General features: G+C 30.3%; 3 protein-coding genes across 13 annotated transcripts; 1 reads left to right on the top strand and 2 right to left on the bottom strand.

Annotated features, from left to right (window-relative positions):
• Nucleotides 1–121: 121 nt before the first annotated feature.
• LOC139087835 (uncharacterized) lies at nt 122–5,751 on the bottom strand. Of its 8 annotated transcripts, none has more exons than XM_070636760.1 (7): nt 5,648–5,751; nt 4,782–5,103; nt 3,333–3,527; nt 2,776–3,227; nt 1,879–2,079; nt 1,226–1,667; nt 122–512 (listed from the first exon to the last, which is right to left on the bottom strand). In XM_070636760.1, exons 2-7 carry the CDS (start codon nt 4,968–4,970, stop codon nt 153–155), a joined length of 1,839 nt encoding a protein of 612 aa, XP_070492861.1. In that variant the 5' UTR covers nt 4,971–5,103; nt 5,648–5,751; the 3' UTR covers nt 122–152. The 8 variants fall into 8 exon arrangements, with proteins under 8 accessions (XP_070492861.1, XP_070492860.1, XP_070492856.1 ...); XM_070636759.1 differs by having other exon boundaries at nt 5,680–5,748; XM_070636755.1 differs by having other exon boundaries at nt 4,782–5,040; nt 5,098–5,745.
• Nucleotides 5,752–6,393: 642 nt separating this feature from the next.
• On the bottom strand, nt 6,394–21,221 carry Stim (stromal interaction molecule). Of its 4 annotated transcripts, none has more exons than XM_070636633.1 (9): nt 20,570–21,221; nt 14,459–14,601; nt 14,050–14,398; nt 13,448–13,988; nt 13,065–13,261; nt 12,953–13,000; nt 9,757–10,030; nt 9,506–9,691; nt 6,394–8,748 (listed from the first exon to the last, which is right to left on the bottom strand). In XM_070636633.1, exons 1-9 carry the CDS (start codon nt 20,829–20,831, stop codon nt 8,511–8,513), a joined length of 2,238 nt encoding a protein of 745 aa, XP_070492734.1. In that variant the 5' UTR covers nt 20,832–21,221; the 3' UTR covers nt 6,394–8,510. The 4 variants fall into 4 exon arrangements, with proteins under 4 accessions (XP_070492734.1, XP_070492737.1, XP_070492736.1 ...); XM_070636635.1 differs by lacking the exon at nt 6,394–8,748 and adding an exon at nt 9,172–9,308; XM_070636636.1 differs by lacking the exons at nt 9,506–9,691; nt 9,757–10,030.
• Nucleotides 14,765–16,542, top strand: LOC139087735 (myotrophin). Its single transcript, XM_070636638.1, has 5 exons — nt 14,765–14,960; nt 15,030–15,077; nt 15,143–15,253; nt 15,322–15,405; nt 15,656–16,542. The coding sequence occupies exons 1-5, from the start codon at nt 14,937–14,939 to the stop codon at nt 15,743–15,745; spliced, it is 357 nt and encodes a 118-aa protein (XP_070492739.1). The 5' UTR covers nt 14,765–14,936; the 3' UTR covers nt 15,746–16,542.
• Nucleotides 21,222–21,285: the final 64 nt, after the last annotated feature.

Genomic DNA, 21,285 nt, shown 5'->3' with positions numbered 1-21,285 from the left:
TCCTTGAAAGTGCAACTAGTTGAAATCAGTTATGAACGAATAGTTCTTGACACTACCGGAAATCTTAATATGTCTGTATGGAAGTTATTAGCTAGTCATATAATTAAAACAACAAATGCAATTAAAATTTTAATAATTTTGGTTTTATTCATTTAATTTCTTTGGGAGCTTACAGAGCTAGAAGAAGAGTTCACTGTATCATCAGCTGATGAAGATGCCGAAACAATCTCAGGAACAACTGAGGTTGAATTACTTTTTCTATAAATTTTTCTTGCCTTATTTCTCATTGAACGGTAATTAAAATGCTTACTAAAATCATTAAATGTTAATGAATGCTTTTGTCTTTTCTTAATTGTTTCAGTATCAACATGTGTCGATGCCTTTGATGATGAATCATTTGAGGAATTATCTTTGAATCGTTTTGCAAATTCAAAAATGTTGATGCGGGACAAATTTTTCCATACTAGACTTCTTGCTTTTCTCGTTGATGGATTAAGTGGAGGTATTTCAATCTATTAAGTAATTATGGCAATAAATCAAGAAAATTAATTGATGCTTAATGTATGTAACACATTGTTATGCAACACGTGATCAGCAGTGTGATTAGAAGTGACTAGACAACACAAATTAGCATGAGTTAGGCAGCAATTTGCTTAAATTTTAATATATTACAGTTCAATCCATTAAAACTAAAGCAGTAGCTATAATTGTAGATGAACTTCAATTTGAATGCTGTGAATCATCTTCAATCTAGGCTAAATATGGTTAAAACTTATCTAAGAAATATATCAAAATCAGCAAACAGCTAACTAATCATCAAAAGTGAGCACATGAACATATTCTGCAATAAAAAAACACTGTTAGGCACAACAGAAACACACACAATGTGAGGCTTAAAATGTATGGCTGCAAATTAACATAAAACTTCCTAATTGCAACTGCGTAAATCTTTTTCAAACTAATTGTGCACATAAAACAACACAGCAAAAAAATGAAGGAAGTAAGGAACAATAAGAGGTGAGTATAATTTGGGTAGGAAGAGATTTTTATTATCGTCAATAATTTCTTTACAGCTTTTTTTAGTATGGAATCAAAAAATATCACAAAATTAATTAGCCTAACTACACAAAAATTTCTTTGAGAAGTGCCGTGACCTCAAAAATTCAACAAAGTACTTCCAAAGATGTTAGTAACACACAAAATAATACTTTTATGGAGCCCTTACCAATTCATAAATGTTTGTCTCATCACTGATTTTATTCTTACTACTATGATTATGATTCTTATTCCTGGAAATCTCAATGTCCTCATAAATATTTAAATTCTTAAGTAAGTCATTTACTTTCAATTCATCACGAATTGGTTCCCTCGTTCGTCCTTTCTTTAGTCTTTCTTCATACTTCTTATGAAGATTAACAACTGAATATTCAGGAAGATCACCATTTTCATGTGATTTTATCCATTTACTACTTTTTACAGGTATGGCATAAACACTATCATTAATCACATAATGATGTCCGTCTTGATTACTTGAGTCTATCTCACTATACGTGTCTTCAATATTCAATTTATTGTTAAAACGTGTCGAGTCAACGCTCGCATAATCTCCTGTCGTAAACATTGAGTATTCTTCACCCAGCGATATTGTCTGTTCTTGCTCTTCAGTTCTGAAAAAACAAAGTTGGGAAATGTGGAACACAATTGTTAATTAATTAGCATACAAAATGTAAAGTCTCTCATTTTATCGCATTATTTTCATCGTGATGGAAGTAATGGGATGCATTAGTGAGAAGAACAAAAGTTCTCTGCAGCATAAATAAAAAGCAGCAAAATGTATAAATAAAAGAGCAATTAAAATGACAATAGAGACCGACTTACCCAATTTCATTGACAGTTCCGTTAGATTGCGTCAAATTTTCCGGGCGTTGACTTTCACTTTCCGATGAAAACTTTGTTGTTGTTGTTGATGGAAACATCTTACTGATGCGATTCACCTCTCTCGACTGAATTCTATCGTTGTGTAATCGAAATTGATCTGGTTTTTCAGAAAGATGATGCGTGTCATGTGCCAGTTTCATTCTACATGCAATCATAAAGGAAAATTGATTTAAAAATAGAACTTAAAAACAATTTTTTTAACAGATATTCGACACATATGGATGTTGGAAAATTTCTTATGTGCGTGTTTCCAAAAGACATTTTATATGTCGTGTCTTTTCTTTTTCCTTTCTCTTCTTCTTGTTCTATTTTTAAACTGTATCATGTACTTTTTTGTTTTGTTTAATTTAATTTTTTAAGAGCAGTTCTTCCGAGTAATGTGATAGCTGTGTTATTTGATGGAAACATTTTGTTAAGGTACATCAATTCTGAAAACTCTTTAGGGTTTTCAATTCAGGTCCAGTGTTGGACAACCTTTTACTTTTCGCGGCATATTTTGGTGGTAATCAAAACCGTATACAGCATACGATTCATGGCATTTCCAAAAATGTTTGTTGTCACACTAGTGTACCGCGGTACACAGGTTGTCCACCACTAATTTAGTTCGTTTATGTGGGGAGAAGGAGTTTGACAAAGTACAGTCAGTGAAAGAGTAAACTGAATAAGCCATGAATCACAGAATATCAGTACGTCCAGGGAATACAGTAAGCAAGTTAGATCTAAGAAGGCATTCTAGGTTAATTCAAATATTCCCATAAAAAAGTCACAAAAAGAATTCATTTCGTGACAGTCCTTATCTGTAAGAAGATGAATTGATCAAAGTAACCGTCTACTTACTCATGTTGTTGATGATGATGATTGCCGTTATGGTGAATAAAATTATGATTCTCATCATTGTTAATAAAATTTATTTGTTTCGTTGTTCGGATGACGTCATTGTCGGTACAATTTTTAAGTATTTTAGCTGTTTGTGAAGCAATTGGCAACTTAGCACGATTACAATTCAGCATATTTAATTCTAATAAAATTCTTCCATTATGATTCACAATCCAATTTGAATTGACGCCATTGGCCGAAGGACCTTGAAGATTTTCCCAACTATGATTTGAAAATTTTGAGTACTTTGATCGATGACTACTGCCACTTCCATTCGAAAGTGATTGTTGGGAATAAAAATTCTTTTCTGAACTTGATGACTTTTTTCCGGTAAATTCCATATTAATATCCCGTGATAGGCATTCAAGAATTGCAGTAATCCACTTTGAGCAAGTCTTATTATCGTCGCATCGCTACATTTAACATCGAGAATGATACCATAATTTAATATACATACTAATATGACTCATCGTTAGCGACAGATCATAAATTGTGTTAATATCTCATAAAGAACTTACAAATGTATAAAATGTGTTTAAATTTGAAGCTATTGTAAAACGTGGCTCAAGTGATGGCAACAATACTGTATTTCCAGGTATAAGGCATATCACATCCTTGAACGATTTCAATTTTTCCTCATATTCTTCTTTAGAACTGTATGACATCAGCAGACTATTCTGAAGAACGAAGAACAATTTTGTCCATCCACCAAACTGGAAGTATTTAGATACACATTTTTTAATGCCCTGCTGTGTGTGTGTCTTATAAGCAATGATAATCGATTTATGGGGAAAATTTCGTTCAAATAACCAGATTAATTTTATTTAATCATCGCCAATATTTGCTAAGACGCACAAAAGGTGTGTAAATAATCCAAATCAATTAGGCTCGACATGAAACACTCAAATTTCTTAAATCATTAAGAATTTGGCGATGATCTCTGGTATTTTACGTAAATCTTCAATTATAATTTAATGGATCAAATTTGGACTCATGACTACATGCTTTTAAATCTTTTATTTATTAATTGAATGTCGATCTTTAATTGATTTTTTTAATAAGAATGGGATGTTTTACTACCGTGAGTCTACACATTTCTCAAACAAATAATTCTTCATGGTTTTTAGGAAGCCTTTATCTTTTGAATATGCTTTATTTCACAACAATTGGGGTTTTATTGTGGGTTTTATGAATAGGCTTGTTTATTGTGTTCTAATGAGATGTTTTGGGTAAAGAATCCTTCAGCTTCATATTGTCATATATCATTTCCCTCTTAACAGTTAAAGAACATTCACTCATGGTACAGATACCTAATAGTGTTAAATTTGCCTGATAGAACATAGTTTAACTGTTGTATTTCCTAAAATTTTGAAATATTCTTCATTCTAAATCATAGTACATATGACATTTTTCTATGAATGAAGCATACATTTTCTAGGAAGCGATTGTCATGATCATCATGGAAACAACATATGTCCATGGTTTATTGAATTTATGATACACTTGTGCGACGAGATATTAATTTTCATATTCACAAATTACATCAGCAAAAGTAAAAGAATCTCATTATTCAAAAAAGACATGAGACATGAAGCTAGAAATTATGACCGAATGAGAGAGAAAAAATTTCATGCACCACAATGCATGAATTGTGAATGAATGGAAATGGAATGGTCATTTTGACCTCACATGCGTACGATGTGGAAGCCTCTTTGTGGCAAAATTTATATAATACAATGGCAAATGTAGTTCAAATAATTTGAATTTCACCACATTGGGGTATTTATGCTAAGGTACCATAAAATATATCTTGACAGACTTTGTTCAATTCGTGGCTGAGTGGAGAGTATGTGTACAGGCTTGAATAACGGAAATAATATATAATTTTGTTTAATCAGATAAGTCCATGATCCAGAAATTATCCATAATTGCTTGGTTACTTCCACTTTTATTACAAATTTTCTTACATTCCGCTTCTTTTTCAGATATCCACACATTTTCACGCTGATTTGATTTTCAAGGTTCTGATCATCCAAATGCAGCTGTTGCTTTTGCTTTAGCTGTTGAACTTGATCGGGACATTGAAGTAAATTTTGTTCCTCACTTATTGTAATGTTTGTAGAACGTGTAATTTTCTTTATTACAAATTTTTGCATTATTTCTGTCTTATGATTTCACTTTCATGTGCATTCATAATGAATGGAATTGTTCAGTATATGGAATCTTCTGCAATTTTATTATTTTTTATTAATAATTCTCACTTTTTGTTACACTTTTTCTCACTCATGTCTGCGGGAAGATTTACAACATTTTTATTAATTATACCATCAATTGAATTTAATTAATTCACACATTCTCTTTTCCATAAATGCATCAGAATAGACATAGACTAAAGTAAAACAATTAGTTGATGCACAAGCATTTACCACTTAATTAATAGAGATTTTTCTTCGTTCAATAGCTTCATATGAATGCGAATTAACGTAAATAAAATTTCAATAGTTAACAAATATTTTGAAACGCTTGCACTTGCTGTGCTGATCCGAAAAGAAATGAAGCAATTTTTTCATTAATATATCCAACAGAAATGAAAATTGTATATACGCAGAATTGTGTAAAATAATATTTTTTGGTGTGTTTCTTTTATGATGGGCCAAAATTGACTAAAAAATTGAGCTTATATAATTATACGATGTATATGCCACACACAATCATGAAACAAAAAATTTTGTAAATGAAACAATCACTGCAGCCAGGGAGCACTAATCACAATATTCATAATTTTCTGTTTTGAATGGATCAGCTGGATGGAAAAATGCTTTAATTAATTTACAATTCTTTTCATGGTATATTTAATTTAAGTACACAAAATATTTAATGCCAATTGCAATAAGGCGCGAGCTTTTAAGTTTTTCGTTGTTACCGCGAGAATTGTAGAGCACAGACTGAACAATATTATAGAAAATTTATTATTTTTTTGAGTTTATTTGTTTCGCGCTCTCTGTACTGTGTGCCTACCAACAATTTGTATGTTTCTTCTTTTTTCTATTAAATCCATCGCTGGGAGCATTGTCGTCGTTTAGTCACTCACTTCTATATGTGCTGTTTGTATAAAAATCCATACAGTGCTTAATTAACGAACCGTAGCATTTTACACACATTTTTTTTGATGCTTTGTTTTGTTTCCAGTGCTTTCTTGCTGACTTATTTTCATCAGTGTTGTTAAACACCTGTAATCAAATTTTCCTCAGAACATCTGATGCAATTAGGCAATGAATTTGCAAGTTTAGGTGATGAATTAAGTGGTGCTATATATTATTCGCTAATTTCATTTGGGGGGAATTACTTGCTATAAAAATTATTACACATTGTTAAATTTATTTGGGGTCATATATGGGGTCAATCGTAACTAATGTCCATAAACAGTGATGGAATTGTGGCTACCAAAGGATTATGTCACGCTTCAAATGAACGACCCCAGAATTTGCTCAGAGATTTATTTCAGTCTAACCATTAGTCATACTTACTTCTTGCGTCCTAATCATCCAACTGGAAATGGAAGCGACATGAAAAATCACATTTCTTTCAACTCAATTAATTTTTTTGTATACTTTATTGTTAAATATTAACTAACTTCTTATCGCAATCATCAATAATAATTTAAATTACTTGATATACTTTCGATAATCATACTTAAAAATCTTTCAACATAATGCTTAAAATTTTATTCTCTTGACTTGTTTGTTATGTTTCTTTGCTTAGTTGTTGTCTTTTTAAATATCGACTATTTAAAAAAAATCTTTAAACTTATTAGGTAGCATTAAAATGGGATTATACTTAATCTTAGTAGCTTTTAATGCTACAATTTTTTAGCATTAATTTTTACTTCTTTAAAGTACAATTTCAGCACTTCCTTCACATACTTATAAGGTCGCTTTTGACTTCTTTACCGAATTACTTTTATTAATATTTGTTGCCAATAATTCACATCCTCTTGTCATTTTTATCACAATATTAAATTTTATCTTTAATTTAAGATACTGATATTGCTAGATTTAGTTGATGATCTGTGCTAAGTCAAACTGTTCATGATGTTCATAAAATTCTAGTTACACGTACTGAAATTTTGTTTTCATAATATGAAGCACGTAGTTGCAACAAAAAACAGACACAAGACTCTTATCATTATGCTACACGCCCACACAAAAAAAAGATTTTGAACCTACATCAGTCTTTAAAATTCCATCAGCACGTGTGAAAATCAATGCACAATAAGACTGACTCATTGTTGTCTAGTGTGGTTTACAAATTTACGGAAGGTGTTGAAAACTTTAGTCGACGACTTAATTGCTTCATTAAGTCACAAAAGTCTGTCGTTTTTAAACCAATAATTTAGTTATAATAGAATTATGCACTTGATGAGGCTAGATGCCCTTGAATGATTTTAATGGATTTAAACATGAATTTGGTACTAGAATTTTTAATTATACATCACAAACATAACCTTCGCAACTATAATTTTTGATCCACTTATGTTCTTTGTAAAATTCTTACGCCAATTGCTATGTAATCAATGCAGAGTTTGTATCCAACTCGCATATGTTACCCCGGGAGACACAAATGAAGTTGGCTCTCGTACGGAACTTTTAGGGCTCCGTTAACATCAAATGGAAGTAGCCTATTTTGGCAGCCATATGGACGCCAAACGGCTTTAAAAGTCTTCTTCATTTGTGTCACTCGGGTATGTTGCTATTGAAAATAAACATGTTAATCTACAGCACGATGACATAAAAATTTCAATTTAAAATTATTGCAATTAATTCAAAAATTTCGTCAAAAAGTTTCTTTTCAATAAAAATTGGATCATCAATCACATAATTTCTCATCTCACTTCTTTATTAGAAAATAAATAAATAAGCTTAAATATTAATAATTGGATTAAATCGTAATACAAGATTTTGGACAAAAGAGGATCATTATATCAAGTTTCATAATATCAAAAAAAGAGTAAAATATACATACGATTCGATTCGATTTTCATCATTCCTTTATTGAGATTTAAAAATATTCGAATTCAAAGAAATACCAAGCGAAATATTTGAAATATTTTTTGGGGAAGAGCATGAAAATGCCATTGAATTTAAGTTTCGCAAAAATTTCAATAACATTTCTTAATGTTTTTTTTTTTACTTAATCAGTCCCACAAATTTCTCATTAATTAATGGATGCATATGCACGTCACTTTATTGCTTAAATTTCCAATTTCTCATACTGTGCACATGTTAATAGTAAGGAAGATCTTCTATACTTAACAGTCATCATTATTAGTAAAAATCTTAGGACAAACTATGTTTTATGTTTATTAAAATAGTCACCACATGTTGATGACTAGGAAGCATTTCAATGCGAACCAACGAGTTCATTGAAATGCGTGAAAAAATTAAATTTAAAAATAATTGTGATGTCATTAAGGTTGGCTTAATTTACTTACAATTATGTATAAGTACCATTTGTCATTAAGGTATGTAACCTAATAAATAAGTTAACAGAGGAACGGTGAGATAGATAGACTTTTCAATATATTCATTTTCTTCTTGAGCTAGAAATTCTTCGTATCTAAACAGTTGAGGCTATTACTAAAATACTTATGTTCTGCTAATTCACATCGATGCTCGTCAGTGAGACTTTTTGAACTTTCATGAGCTTTTAGTTTTGCTTTTACTTGATTTCTTGACAAACGGGAACAAACGTCGCTTTCGTTTCTTCGTAACGTCTTCTGAGGAGGAGGTGGACATGTTGTCATCATTGATTGAAGGTAATTTGTTATCGGTGATGGAGCTGTAGTTACGGACTGCTTCAAGGAAAGCCTCTGTTGATGAAACAGAGGATCCCATGGACTCCAAGATGCTGCTGGATTTGGAATTATGGATGATGCTATAGATTGAGTGGAAAGACAAACATAATATCCATAAGTAAATCAATTCAAATTCATTCGACATTTCAAAGCTAATGCATTAGTTCTCTTGCAATTGACAGTTAATTGCTATAATTTTAAACGTGAGTGCAGTGTATTATTAAGGATCATTCATAGATGACTGGAATCTTATAGAATTTATATCCATGCAACTTCAGATACCCTCTTAATTGTCGGACATCATCAGTGAATGACCTCTAATGTGAAATAATTCATGATTTCTTCGCATAAGGTAGCAAGGCGTTGGCGGGTAACAAAAAACAAAATTTTGAAGCCTTTTGAGATAAAACATCTCAATAAGACTGCAAATTCACTATGACTAGTTCAAACTAAAAAGTTTTCATATTAAATACAAAATATGTCTTACTAAGTTCAATGAGAAATGATATTAAGATAGTCACTATTTTGTACCACTCAGTAAAGATTTACAAAAATACTCTACATTTTTAATTTTAAAAGACACGGAACACATTTTAATATCTCAATTCTTTTTAATGAACTTCATTTCTAACGTTTTTGTCTGTAAAGAACATAAAAATGTGGAGAGATTGGTTATAAGATGATGTAATATTGGCATGGAGGTACTATATAATGACATAATATAAATAGATACTCTCATAATAAAATAAAAATGACATAAATAAAGGAACTAATCTTTAAATAAATGTTAAAACAAAGTAAAATAAATAATAAAAAAATAAAACAAAAGAAACTTACTTCTGATTTGGATAATTTTTTCTCGGTGGAGGCATTGGAGCTCTATTTGATACGGATGATGATGATTGCAATGAGATTGGTGGTAATGAAGTTTGCTTTTTTGCTCTGGGAGGTGGCGGCGGAAAAGCAGTACGTTCAGAACTCGACGACACATTTGAACGAGTTTCTTCATTGGATGTGCTAGTACTAAGATTATACAAGGCTACTTAGTGACTAATTCTAACTTCTTAAAAGTAATTTTTCTTCTTTACCTCTCAACAGAATTTCCTTGATGCACCAATATGGGTGCATTAGCAAGCGATTGCCTAAATACATTGAGTGTATTTACGGACGAGGTAACTGGAACAAGTGAATTTGTGGGTGAGGCAATAAGGGATGATTGAATTGCGGGAGTAGATACAAGTGAACTTGTAAGGGATTCGTCAAAGGAGCCACCAAGAATAAACGTTACAGATTCACGATCATGGTCATCATCGCTTGAAGACTCTTCGCGATCCCGAAGGTATTTGACATCGGTGAGAAATCCTTGAGAAAAAATTGAATATTATAGAGTTTAGAGATATTAGCACAGCACATAATCTGAGACTAGGTTGAAGTTATTAACAACAGTAATAATGGTGATCAATTTTTTCTATTTTTTTCGAAGCTCCAATGTTATCGTACAGATGTAAATTATGAACTAATAACTTTGTGGAACTAATAACAATCATAATTATAATTTAATGTACTCACCAATAATAAACAATATGAATGGATACATAATAAAGAAGTAAAATTGCGGAGTTACACTTCGTCATTCTCATAAAAATAATAAATATTTTTCTAGCAAGTAAATCATGCAAAGATTATGCTGTCTAGTGAGAGTTCATGATAAATAAGAGGAAATTAAACATTTTATTATGATTAATCATCAATTCTTTTATTCATTTATTTTGTATTCAAACTAAAAACTAGTCATCAAATCATAAATTATAGTTTTAAGTATTTTTTTTTCAGCTACGTATGTAAAAAATAAATTTAAGTAAGAATTTTTTTAACTGGATGTTCTTGTTCTACTTCTTTCATTTAATTGAATTAAATTAGCCAAGAAGAATTGCCAAAAAAATTAACAATTTCGTGTAAAACGAAAAAGTAATCACAAAAAAAGTAATAATAAGAAATAAAGCCTTAAAATAAGTTCATTTCTGTGTCATTTTCAAGTACGCCTTGGAGAGATACTATAATTCAATCTTATTTACTTTGTAGCGAATAATTATTTTTAGTTATTAACGTTTACAAGAATTTTCACCAAAAACAAATTGGCGTTTTCTGACGTGCTTTATAAGGTCACGACTAATCGAACGTTGAAGATTGAGAGAGTGAGTGAGAGAGAAACAGACGGTAAATTGCATGATTTAATTGCTCTGTGTTTTATTATTATTTTTATAAAAAAATGAAAAAGCTTCAGTAAGAAATAACAAATAAAAAAAAACGTAAATTATAATAAACTACTTGCTAATTACTACCACAAAGGTTCTAATTTATGATGACCAGCTAAAATTTTACTACCCGATTGTCTTCGTGAATTTATTCAGTAAATGTGAGGAATGTTGTAAATGTGGAAAAATTTACTAGCTAAATGTAATGAGGCTAAGAACTTTCCAGGCGTTGATGTCTTTTAAAGTCGATTTTAAAGTCAAATACCTTTATATAATCACAAGTCAAAAGTAATAATCTCTATCAAATTATGGTATCCAGACCCAGATAGGATATTATCTAAATTTTATCAATTTTGAAAAAGGGTTCAATGGGAAAATTTATCACAATATTAAGAATCAATAGCTTTCGGACTATTTCCGACACTTAAATTTAAATTGGTGCTACTTAGGAATTATTCATGGAAGATAAGAACTTCTATTAGCCTCTAGGTTTTCCAAATAAGTTGAACTGATCAATTTTAGTGTCACCAGCTAGTAACCTTTTCCAGACTCAACATTCAGATGTGAGCAAATAATGAAAAGTAATAAATATATTCAAGGAAGATAGATGAGCTACAAAATGTATGTTACTAATAGCTAGTTATAGAATTTATTATATTTCCTTTTTGGTGATATTTATGATGACTGTATTGATCATCATTATAAATGCATTTTCATCAGTTAAATGTGTCATAATTAATTTTTATTGTGTGATTAAAGATTATTTGATTATAAAATGGTTAACAGATGCTTTAAATGTACGACTTTATTTTCATAGTTACTAGGATCGGCATTCATTCAAATGTTGCTGCCACGGCAGTTTAGAACTAAAACTTAGCATCGTTTCTGAAATATTTGAATAGATGCCGATTAAGCTTTGAGCCTCATTAGAAAAACAATCAATTCATACAAAAATTGAATTCCTGAATAATCATAAGAAGTGCTGAATGGAAGGATTGAAATCTGATAAAAATAATTCTTAAAAATAGCGTCTATAAGATCAGTTAACTAGGTAGTATCAAAAGTTTGATTGAATAAAGTCAGCGACTTCATTGAAAAAACTTAACCTTGAAGGTGGAAAATTTGTCAAAATTAGTTCAAGTTCATGTGAAGCTTCGACTCCTGATCACGCATATTTACTTGTAATTTTCAAACACATTTGCAATGTTTTATAAAATCATCAAACAAAATAACATGTTAATAACTCCTAATTTTCATAAAATACACGTTCATTCTTAATGATTTTTTTTGTGTTAATGTCATGATTTACAAAACTTTTTATGAATTAGAGTTAAGGAGCAACACACTCGTCGTGCAAAATTATTATTTAAAAGAGATTCAAACATTCGAGATGGGGTTTATTAAAAGGGATTAAAACACACATTTATGCATCTTTCAATACTTCAAGCGCATGTCATAAAATTATATTAAAAGACAGAAACGAATGGGATGAGAAAAACCTGATTACTGAACAATTTTTGAATCATCAAGCAATTTCTCAGCGCTCGATTAGTCGAAATGGTTAAAAACTTATTTTTGGGGGAGATTTTCATTTTCATGTAGTTTTTTTGGAAGGTAATTAAGTTAAATTAAAAAAATCTCATTCACGAGAGAAAAAAAAAACTTAAAATTGTTGTAAACGTTCAATTAAACATTCCACATTACAAATTTTCTTACAGATTATTATTGTTCGAAATTATTGGATTTAATAATCAATAAGTGTAGCTTATGCAATAAAAAACATTTCATTAATTGGGAACAATAAAAAAATATGTTTTCTTCATTATTTATCAAAAAAAAAAAAACTTGAAGGTCAAATATAGCAGTTTTCTTAAAAATGTATATTGGGGCCAATTAACATATAAATGTACAAAAAATTGTTTAATGTCAATGAGACATAACGATCAAAAAATATCATATCATATTAATCATAATATTTCACTTCATTCTGATGAAAACACGGAAAAGTTATCGAACTGGATGCTCTTACCTTGAATTGACTCATCGTCTAGGTCATCTTGACTACTCGAGATACGTCCTGTTTTGGCAATTAAATGAATTTCGTTAAATTACTGAAATTATATAAAAATATCAAATCATACCTCTAGATGATTTACTTGATGTGCCATTTGATCGATATAACATATTTTCTAAATATGCTATTCCGTTATTATTTACGATATTACATCCCAAAATTGTCTCAATCTGCTTCCAACGGTGAAGTCTCTCTTGGAGTTCATTTGTTACTTCACTAAGTGAGTTTCGTGCTTCTACAATTGCTCTATCAACATCGTCAATGCTGCGTAAAATATAAAGAAATTTTATGCATTTTAAATTGAATTCTTGTCTAATTGTTTATATATCTAGTCTGCCTTAATGAATGCGATTTTAGTTCACAGTTCAAATTATTCAATTATTCAGAATAAAGGAAATTAGCAAGTCTAGAAAATTAATTAATATTCATGAAAAAAATAGTAATTCTTGCCTCTTGCCATGCGTTGAAACAAATGCACCGACAAAACTCGATCTCTTCTTCCTCAATTTCTCGCATGCTTCACGAGCTTGCATAAGTTGATTTTCTGCTGCAGCGCGTTTCTTTTGATGATTCTTCGTCTCAAGTTCGTATGTCAATTGCAGCCAGTTTTGCAATGGAGGCGGTGGCGTCCAATGATGATCAATAAGTTCTACTTCAGCTCTCGATAATTCATTTCTTAAAAGTTCAATTTCTTGTTTAAGTTGTTGTAATTCCATTTCGGAATTGGAATTTTTAAGTGGTGCTTCTTTCAGTCTCCTCTCAAGATCCATCTTCTCTTTTCCGACGTTTTCTTGCTCGATACGAGCATGTTCTAGCTCTGTTTGCATTTTTGAGAGTTCCTTCTCAGCTTTATGCAATTGCTCCATATCACGTGCCATTCTCTTCAAATGTCCCTTTGCATTTTTATTTTGTTGATAGGCATACCAGCTGCCAATGATTGCTGTCAATAAAAGTGCTACTAAGACTATATCCTTCCATTTTGTTCCAGTTTCTAAAACAAATCAAATATCAATATAAATATGTGTAATTTAAAATTAAGTATAAGATGTTACCTCTAGGTGGTCCAAATAGAACAGCATCCATTGCTTTAAGTCCAATTTTTTGCTTATGAATGGGGTCCTTAATTCCTAAGACATTGCTAACAAAATGAAAGTTATTTACGGCAAGTCGTGGAAGAACTTTTCCACTGACTTTGTGTTTTTTAAATAATGTAACATATTGTGGAAGTTGTACGCTTTGAATGAGCCATTCGCATGTTTGATCGAGCGTCCAATTGTGTACTTCTGATTTGAGCCAAGCCTCCCACAACTCTTTCACCGATATATGCATATCGTCATTAAAGTGAAACGCTTTGTGTCGCTTTTCGTATCCACCCTCGTATTTTAATTCTTCTCGAAGGAACTATAAAATAAAAATTAAATGTGCAAATTTGCTGTAAAATGTGTAATATTTGAGTCATACATCATCTGATTCTGACAAGTCGATGTCACCATTATCGTCATCATCAAGTTGCCTATGTAGTGAACGAATTGCTTCTAAACCCATGTAATCACTGTCACTCGTACATTCGAAATCATCTACAGCACATGAACCGGAAGCTGCACCTATAAAGAATGAATAATTTTATGATACATTCAATCCGTGATTTAAATTTGAATTAGAAATCTGCTATAAAAATAACGGTCAAAATAATTTGAATTTAAAACTAAGTATGTGTTAGTATTCAGCACGCTGAATACATGAATTTAGCTGTATAATACAGCAAAAATTACACCAACACATTTGTAGAGAAGAAAAAATATAAGAAAATTCATCTTTTGTTTCATTAGCCGTAATTATCCAAAAAAACTGTTCTTTCTAATTGCATCTTATTCATTCCACATACGAACGTGCCAAATTGAGCAATTGCATTGAAGATTTGATCAAATATCCAGTAAAAATGACTGAAAATCTGATTTGGACAGTAAGTGCAATTTTTTCAATCACTTTCAATGAGAAAATATCTTATCTTTACGGTACATCATAAATATAGGTGAAAAACGGTGAGCTAGATGACTTAAAGGCAGCAATTGAATCACAGGTAACCTATTTAAGCCGACTTTCTTTGATCTCATGTGCAATAATTATGAAATTATTTTTTCCTAGAACTTTGCAATCAATCAGGACATAAATGGACGAACTTTATTACATTATGCTGCCGATTATGGTCAAACGGAAGTTGTCAACTACCTTGTTTCAAAAGGAGCAGACGTAAATGTAAGTAATTTTATGCAATACTACTTTCCATGTCAAAAAGTATTAAATTATTATAAATTGATTCGTAGGCACTTGACAAGCACGGTATTACTGCGATTCTCGCCGCTATTTGGGAAGGTCATACTAATTGTGTGAAACTTTTGCTCAACAGTGTAAGTAGATTAAATTTGTGTGATGAAACATGATATTTTCTCTACGAATGACATGTTACTGAGATTTATTATGAAAATCCAAGTAATATCGTCACTTTTTATATTTTGCCTTGATTATTGCCAAGGACATTACTTTTTTTGGTGACTAATTTGGATTAAAGAAGAAAAACTTCCAGTAAAGTCTATAAGAAATAGATATAAGAAGAGTGTAGACACGAAACTAATTGCAAATTCGATGAATATATTTTAGGGTGCACAGAAAAATGGAAAAACACCAGATGGAACTTCATACTTGGATGCCGCCGAAAAACCCGAAATTAAAGCTCTTTTAACTGCTTAAATTAAAACACCGAGAGACAAATATAAATTAACAATTTCATTTTCATGTCAAATAAGAGGTCAAACCGAAATAATTTCACGAAGCATTTTACTTAAAATCTATCCAATCAATTTATTATTGCATTATTTAAGTTATGAGAATCATCTCAAAAAATTTCTTCTTATTAAGAAAAATATAGCATGAGTCATAAATGTATACAAATTCATATTTTCTGCTCGACACTAACTTACTTTGTAAAGTAACAAAAAAAAAAAATATGTGAAAGTATTTCAAGTGATAAAAATTTTAATTAGTGTATGAGTTTTCGTCGTAATTTAATGATTTCTTTACTTTTTTGTCAATTCGAATTAGAGCGAGGAAAATGTATGTGCATCAACAGATTTGTAATGAGATGCTTTAGATATATTAAAAAATAATTTAAAAAAAAATAAAATTTTTGACGATAATCATGAAAAGCTCAATTTGTAAACGGACATGAAATTATAGAGAAATTACTTTTTTGGATATTAGAGTGACTGTAAATGTTTGATTGACATAGGAATTTCTATCTTTATGATAATCTCTTGTATTAATCCCCCAAATAAGGAAGTCAAATTAAATTAAATGCATTTAATTAATATAAAACTTTTTGTTCCAATCATTTTAAGGTACCTAAATGTTTAATTCGCAAATAATATTGATACAAAATTTTTTAACATCGAACCTTGGAACAAAAGGAAATGAATGTCAGATGATGAAAAATTATATTTTAATAACAATAAAAAGAAATTATAGCATCGATTTTAGTATCACGTAAAGTATTGTTTTTGTTATTTGACTACTTTCAGGTATTGCTGGTAATAAAACAGGGTTGTATATAAAGAAGACAACGAAGTACCGAATTTTCGAGTAATCGAGCGCCTCAACAGATGTGTAAACTATTAATTAAAACTTCAAAGCTCCTAATCATGGTTTAATTTCTTATAACTTCTTCTACTCATTGTTCCAAGAGACTTACTAATGTCTTAAGTATTGATTTATCCAATTAGCACTAATATTCACAATAGCCAAGGATGCTCAATTTCTGGATAATCTCATATTGACCTGAATTGCTGGCTTTTTATATAGCACATGCATTTCTAGTGACTTTGAATCTACATTAATTGACACTGTCCCACCATTAATTAAGCAATTAATCAAAAATTCAGAAATTGTTTACTGAGTCTAGAAGTTTCTCTGATATCAATTTGCTCATGAATCATAAGACACATGCACAATTTGTACGTATTTCTGATTGATTTATCTTGATCAATTTCAATTATTGATTGGTGCTTAACAAAGGCATTATTTTTCAGTGATTTTATGGATTTTTATGATTAACATTTTAATGAAAAAGCACTCAATAGCTGTACAAATTCTTTCAAGGTCATCAACGAAAAAACTATGACGTGGACCATTCGCGTACTTTGGCACATAAACAATGACGAGTATCTCTAACGTATTTTTAACTCATAAACGTGACATATATTTTAGAGAACAACTCATTTATGCCATGCTTTAGAGAAATATGAAATTCTTGACCTTGAATAACCGGATACTATTTCAAAATACTGACTAAAAGAAGCAAATTCGGAATCAATATTTTGCATGAAACAAGAAGGAATGCAAACATCCTTGATGTATTTTTGACTCTAGACCTTTCTAAATTACTAAATTCTAGCGAGAAAATCATTACAAAGCAATTTGCCATCAGCCGCAAATGTATAACAACAGAATAAGCTTGTACATACACATAGTAATGACCGAATAACGGGATTTAGCTGTGATGATAACAAGTTTGCATTATAATGAAAGCAACAATATTTATCTTTGATAAAACAAGAGATAAAGTGCTTCATCAGAAGCGTGCCTTTATTTACATAACAATAAATGAGAATTATCAACAATTAAGATAAGATAAAAAGTAGCAAAAATTGTAAAACACACTTTAATTCCGGCTTGAATAAATTTTAAGCACTTATGAAAACACCGACTACTTGAAGAATTTCCTACGACTAATCATTCAGAACCTTTCAAAAAACAAAATTTCAATAATTAGAAAGTGCACTTGAATGAACTTCCCATGAATTTGTAATAGTTCTGATTCCATTGTGTTATTATTTACAATTTCAACCTGACTATATGCCCTTCACATACGACAGAAACACTTATACAAATATAATTGCACTTTGCATTTTCCTACTCTTAATTTCTTCCGTGATTGGAAATAACAGGTAACATTGTAGCTAATTTGATGAATTAATCATATTAACTTAGTCTGAGATTATAAAAAATTAGCAGGTTTTTCCCAAAATTTGTTAAAATAAAGGAATTGACAAATCAAACATTAAAACTATTATAACTACACATGTTTTCTAGTTACTAGCTCATTTCTTTTGCCGATAAAAATAATGTACAAGGCCAACGTTGTAAAATAAGCCACATGAAGAGACACTGAATAGTGGTATAGACAGAACTGTACTCGAATTACATTTTGTGGCTTTTTATGCGGATATTTTGTTCTAGTTATATCAAATAGCCATAATTTGGATTTTAGAATGATATTGGTAGAGTATCAAATTATGCATGAATGAACTTCCTATCTTTTCAATGATCAGGCATAAGCCAGGACGTAAAGTAAAGGTGTAGGATGTGCTGAGCATCCGAAAAGAACATAAAAATTTAAGATTTACAATAAAGAAAGTCAAAATGTAAGCAACAAATGCCTACTCATTAGCAGAAAATCATTAAAATAAAAACAGTTTCAATTCTCTTCACATAAATGTGGAAATAAAAACGTTATTTCAAGTTCATTTTATGTCCTTTCCGCATATAAACATGCGTTGAAATACTGTTTGAATAAGAATAATTTAATCTATTTAGATGAAAGTGAATTTTTTGCTCATGTCTAACGATATTTGGAATTAATTTCGCATCCGTCAGAAATATTATTAATTTTTTTTGCTGTGTAATTGAGCAAATACAATATATTGGGATGTTTGAAAGTACTTAGTGTGCATTGAATCGATATATTTAGTTGCAAGGCACGTGATCTCAACACAAATACATAGAAAAACTTTCAAAATAATTATTTTGAACTAAATGAATTTCCAGGAATAAAGCACCTTATAAGTATATTTAGTAATCAATAACAGGTAAGTAAAAACAATTGAATAAATTAGTTGCTAGCACGTCCACTACAGAAAAATGATAAGTTGATGCTACATTGGGGAAATCCACATACGAGTTTTCCCAAAAGCATGAAACATGTAATTTATAGTCTTAATCAACTGAGCAGGAATATAATTAAGTAGTTATTACCTTTAAACTTAATTATAATCCTCTCATAAATTTGCTTTATTAGATTATTCTAAATTGCATTATTCAATCGACCGACACATTTTTAAGTATCGCTAATTGTCCACAATTTCAAGCTTTTTGTTGAGAGCTTTTTGAGGAAATTAAATACGTAAACTATTTTTAAACAATATCTGATTGAAATGACAAGAAGGTTTACAACCATTTTCTTCATCGAATTTAATTGCTGATAAGTTCCAGCTGAGACAATACTGATATCAATTTGGGACGTTAAAAACATGTCAATTGATATTATTTGAACGATTTGCTCTGCATTTATCACGGAAGAATAACGTGAATAGACAATAGTGAACCCAATATAAATCACAGGTCGCGTCATATATATTTCATCATGACGATCACAATAGTTGAAGGACCACATGATTTTCATCGTAAATAAAATAAAATATTAACGATGATGATAGGCGATGAAAATTATTTTGAGAGAGACGAAGAAGAAAAATATTTAGCCATTTACATATTGAATCACTACTTGCCTCCCTCAATACAACAAAAAAGATTTATCATCGTTAACCGTTCATTAATTGCTTTGGCTCTCATCGTTGTGAGATAGTTTGTGTGTATCAAGCTATTTTATATTATATTTCTATACACGTCTTGTACATATGAATGAAGCTACCACACAGACCCATTCAATTAATAAAATTAAAAATAATTAAGTGAAACTATTTGTAACAATTTTTGCTTTAAATCTTCAACAACTAACTCTAGTTCTGATTTTTATTTTATGTTCTATGATTAATCGACATATTTTCACGCCTGTGTGTAAATTATTTTTGGCATAACAATATTCATAAGTGTTAATTATAGCCTTTAGTGATGAGCAATTGACTTTTGTAAAGCCTTTTTTGGAAAACTGTCGACTTTCGGATGCGTTGACTCAATCAAATGTTATTCCAGAATTTTCTCTTGAATGAAATGCATGAATGTTTTTAACCTGGTGAGAGGAGATTGATGCGAATAGATTTAATTTTTTCATGTCTGTGGTCTACCACATACGAATTTTATGAGCTTTGTTAAGCATTATTATAAGTCGTGATCTTTACAGTAAATAGACATTGTTAGCCGTTGTCAAATAATTTTGTGAGAAATCTCGGAAATGATTCGCACATCTCGTCTTTCTTTTAGAAGATTTACACACATAAAAGTGTCACCACCTGTTATTAAATTGTTAGCTAGATGAATAGAATAGTTGTTTTACAACAGAAAATTTGATACTATAACGACGACAATAATAATAGAGGCACGCTCATAATGTAAAAAGCTCGGTACATAAGAAAAATTATAATCGTCATCAATTTTTTGTGTATAATTCGCGTACACAACGTTAGATTCACAAAAATTCTTTCATCTTCTTCTCTTTTTATATTATTCATTTCTCCTTAATTTCTTTATATTAATACATTTATATATGTGTACAGTACTCACTTCCGAATTCATTGTCACTTATAGTTTCAGACATAGCTTGACTTATTACAGCATACGAGCTACGTTTCTGTAAATTACTACTAATCGAGGCTCCATGTCCTGAGCCCGTCAAAGGCATTTTCTTTAGGTGATTGGCATAATTTTCACTAGTACTATCACTTCGCACTTGTCCAATCGTTAGGAAAGCAGACATAAAATATATTGCATATAAACAATTATTTAACTTTAATTGTGGCACTTTTATACTTCTTTTTAAATACATTTTGATTCTTTCTGATTCCTTGATATTCTATTTTATTTAATTATTTTTTATTATTCTGTATCATCAAAAAAATTGATGGAATCACTTGCTTGAATATCTATTTTCTGGCTTTACTCTTTCAATTAACTGAGATTTCAGCGAGATTGAACAAACAAACAGAAATAAGAGATATATTCCTATATTAATTTAAGCAAAAAATGACGATTCACTTGATTTCGATTTTCTTTTGCTCGCCATTCACATTAAACACCAAAATATACTAAAACGATAATTAAAGCACTTGTGCGTATTTTACACTTGTTTCTTACGACATTTCTAGCGATTTGAGACTCCAATAAAATATTTAAGTTTTCTCGAGATTTTCTTTCGTATTTTTCGTTCTAAACTGATCGTCTCATCATTGACACCTATTCAACAAAATAAAATTGCTAATTTTCTTGATTTCTCAAAATCT

The sequence above is a fragment of the Chironomus tepperi genome, unplaced genomic scaffold (genome assembly GCF_022539635.2).
Source record: "Chironomus tepperi strain 1889 unplaced genomic scaffold, CSIRO-AGI_Ctep_v1 contig_137, whole genome shotgun sequence".
Classification (NCBI taxonomy): domain Eukaryota; kingdom Metazoa; phylum Arthropoda; class Insecta; order Diptera; family Chironomidae; genus Chironomus; species Chironomus tepperi.
Note: the sequence above shows the minus strand (reverse complement) of the source record. Positions and strands in the feature narration are given on the sequence as shown.